Consider the following 3,358-nt stretch of genomic DNA (forward strand, 5'->3'; position numbering starts at 1 on the left):
CCGCATTACATGTGACGGTGCCATTCAAGTAATACTTTTAAATCTTATACTCAAAAAGTCTCTTCTTAAGAGATTGAAATCACTAGTAATCCATGTATGTAATGGTTTTCCAATCGAAAGTAATCCATGTATGTAATGGTTTCCATCTTCGATTGGAATTGCCGGTAATTCATGTATGTAATGGCTCGCGTTTAGGTCGAACACACAAAAATTGTGATAAGACTCACGTTTAGATCGAATACACAGACATCACGTTTAGGTAGAGAATAGACGAATTGTGATACTCGCGTTTAGGTCGAATATACAGATAAAAATCATAATATTAACACTTTTTCCTCCTCAGTATATCTGTTTCCAACCTTCCATCAACAACTTCGAGCTCGAACTAGTCAGATATCTAAAGATCAGTAAAGGGTTTGGAATAGGTAAATATTATTCAAGGAGCAGAAACATATCTGTTCCAAGGGGAAAGGATGCAAAAGCAAGATTTTTTGATGCAAAAACAAGAAAAAATCTTGCTTCAAAGACTATTTACAAACAGCACATTAATAGATCCATCAAGGACAATGTCCCACCGCATATAAGCAGCAAAAAGGACAAAAAGCAAATAATATCTAGTGATCCGAGGGGGGCTTGCCGAATACCATGTCGCGCACAGAAGCGGCTGCCCCCAACACCTCATCACCAACAGCCTGCAAGACACCCTTGTTCTCCACCGCACATAAGTAGCAAAAAAAAAAAAACAATAATATCTAATGATCTGAGGGCGGCTTGCCGAATACCTTGTCGCGCACAGAAGCGGCTGTCCCCATCACCTTGTCCCCAACAGACTGCAAGACACCCTTGTTCTCCACTTCATTCGCACCCCTGTGTGCAACCCCCTCCACATGATCGCCTGCTTCCCGCATTTTCTGCCCCACAGGGGGCCCTGCTTCAGACTCATCCTTCACCTTCAGATCCCTCATCCTTTGCTGAACATCTTCCGTTGCCTCATGTCCCTTTGCCTGTGTCTGCTCCGTCTTGTCCATCATACTCTCTTTCAAAGAGGCTGCCTTTTGTGACACTGCATCACTCATTGACTGTAAGTAGCCTTTACTCTCTTCTTTCTTTTCCCCAGCTCTCTCCTTCGCTTGTTGAGCAGCTTCATTTGCTCGACCAGCCGCATCACTGCCACTATCCTTAGCACGATCAGATGCATTCGCTGCAGACCCCTTGTACTCCTGTCCCTTATTCATGATACTTTCCCTTGCTTGCTCTATGGTGTCATAGGTTTTGTCCTTCCCCTGTTGCAAGGTGTCTGCTGCGGCATTCTTATACTCCTCAGCTTTGCCTCCGACAGTGTCTTTGGTTTCACCAGCCCTTCCTTTGGCCGCATCCGTGGTTTCATAGCTACGATCTTTGGCTTGCTGCGTAGTTTCACTTGCCTTCTGCTTTGCTTGCTCAGCAGTTTCACTTGCCTTGCCTTTGGCTTCTTCAGTTTTCCCAAGAAGAGTCTCCTTTAGAGCTCCAGCTTTCTCAGTGATGGTGTCCGTAACTGACTGCAGATATCCCTTGGTACTCTCCTTCCCTTGCTGAGCAGAATCCATGGCCCTCTCCTTTGTCTGTTGCGTTGTCTCATAACTAGAGTCCTTTGCCCGCTGAGCAGTATCATAAGTGCTATCCTTTGTACGCTGGGCAGCATCATATGTTCCATCTTTAGCTCGCTGGGTCGTGTCATAAGTTGCATCTTTCGCACGCTGTTCAGCATTATAAGCAGCATCTTTCACACCTTGCACAGTGTCGTATGTAGTGTCCTTTGCTTTCTGTGCTGCACTCTGAGCAGTGTCATAGGTAGTGTCCCTGGCTCTCGCAGCTGAATCATAAGTTGTATCCCTTGCTTTCGCTGCCATGTCATAGGTCTTATCCTTTCCTTGCTGTGCCGTTTCCATGGCACTATCCTTTGCAGACTGCACTTTGCCATACAGAGTGTCCGTGATAGATTGCAAATAGCCCTTGCTCTGCCCAGCACCTGCAGATGTCTTCTCCTTTGCAGCTTCCTTGCCTTCTGTGCTAGACTGCAAAACATTCTCCTTAGTTTCTCCTGCTTTGTGCTGGGCACTCTCCATGCTATCTCCAGCATTCTGCTTGGCTTGCTCTGTTTTTCCCGCAAAGGTGTCACGGGCCTGCCATCCAGCGTCCGTTGCTCTACTTCCATATTCAGAGGTCTTCTCTTGCCCTGCTCTTCCAATTTCTTCTGCACTGCTCTTGGCATCATGTGCCTTCTCCACCGAAGCATCTTTCACATGCCCAGCAGCGTTCTTGGTCTCATCTCTTGCGCTGGCTGCACTTCCCTTGGACGCCTCAAGGCTGTGATGTGCCAAAAAAAAAAAAAACGAGATCATCCCTTGATGCAATGGCACTCAAACCATCAGCATCTTGAAAAATCTACAAATAACAACAAAGTTTTGCAAGCATCACTCGCAGACGCAGCAAAAAGAAATGCAAAGCGGGTCTTTTCCTGAATCAATGCCATGATCAAAACAAAAGAGTACCAGCAAAGCACACGAGGTGCGCTGGGTTTCAAGTGAGAGGCGATCAAAGACAACCTTTCATGGGCTGCCTGTTGCTGCTCGCTGGACATGGTTGGCGACGAGGGCTGTGCGGCGGAGTTCCGAGGGCGGGGGTAACTCGAACGCTGAAGGAGGATTGAGTAAGAACTGCAAGTGTATTAGTGCGTCTGGATGCAAGAGCTTCAAGAACTGCAAAACAGTACTCTGCGTGTGCGATGCTGGTGGATATGCAGAAAACGCAAGCGTGAGAGGGGATACGGGAGATGGGTATACTTATAGGCCTAGTGGGGCTTGCTGGTGGGGAGCTCGCCTTGTTGATTGTGGAGAATGACGTGTCTGCCTGCATGCGAGAGGAGTCTCCCTGGTTTTCGAGCGAGCTGTTGACACTTGCCCTCTCTACGTGGCAGCTGCTGGCCTTCCTCTTTCTCTTCTTTATTAAATTTTTTCATTTTTCTCGCTTAGCCTAGAAAGACCACCCGATTCCTACCATTTCACATAGTTAATCACTCTCTTCCTACTTTTGAAGATTCTCTTGGTAGGAAAAGATTGCAATTACATTGTGCAACAGTGTTGGGGAAAAATGTGTCTCAGCTTAATATCATGCTGTTTTCAATTTCAAAAATGCAAGTTGAGGGCAACAGGAAAAGGAGAAATTTTGCCTCAAAATAGAGAAAAATAGTGTAAAATTGACCTAATTTTCTAGAATTTCCTCTCAAAAAAATCAAGAAAAGGAATTTTTTGTATGTTTGGAAAAAAGATTTTTTCAGAACACTGTTGTGCAATGTTGCAACAACATATGAAATCAACAA

General features: G+C 45.7%; 1 protein-coding gene across 2 annotated transcripts; it reads right to left on the reverse strand.

Annotated features, from left to right (window-relative positions):
* Positions 1–302: 302 nt before the first annotated feature.
* Positions 303–2,844, reverse strand: LOC147438850 (uncharacterized). 2 transcript variants are annotated; one of them, XM_086484814.1, is made up of 3 exons: positions 2,586–2,844; positions 783–2,346; positions 303–692 (listed from the first exon to the last, which is right to left on the reverse strand). In XM_086484814.1, the coding sequence occupies exons 1-3, from the start codon at positions 2,618–2,620 to the stop codon at positions 615–617; spliced, it is 1,677 nt and encodes a 558-aa protein (XP_086340940.1). In that variant the 5' UTR covers positions 2,621–2,844; the 3' UTR covers positions 303–614. The 2 variants fall into 2 exon arrangements, with proteins under 2 accessions (XP_086340940.1, XP_086340939.1); XM_086484813.1 differs by having other exon boundaries at positions 303–704.
* Between the last annotated feature and the right edge of the window lie 514 nt (positions 2,845–3,358).

The sequence above is a fragment of the Adiantum capillus-veneris genome, chromosome 16, assembly GCF_014529385.1.
Source record: "Adiantum capillus-veneris isolate H3 chromosome 16, ASM1452938v2, whole genome shotgun sequence".
In the NCBI taxonomy this organism is placed as follows: Eukaryota; Viridiplantae; Streptophyta; class Polypodiopsida; order Polypodiales; family Pteridaceae; genus Adiantum; species Adiantum capillus-veneris.

What these genes read in the sequence shown, in the direction of transcription:
- LOC147438850 (XM_086484813.1), bottom strand. Translation starts at nt 2,620, where the DNA reads ATGTCCAGCGAGCAGCAACAGGCAGCCCATGAAAG. An exon ending in CAACAGGCAGCCCATGAAAG is followed by an intron (nt 2,347 to 2,585) that starts GTTGTCTTTGAT and finishes GGCACATCACAG; the next exon opens with CCTTGAGGCGTCCAAGGGAA. An exon ending in CCGCTTCTGTGCGCGACAAG is followed by an intron (nt 705 to 782) that starts GTATTCGGCAAG and finishes GTGGAGAACAAG; the next exon opens with GGTGTCTTGCAGGCTGTTGG.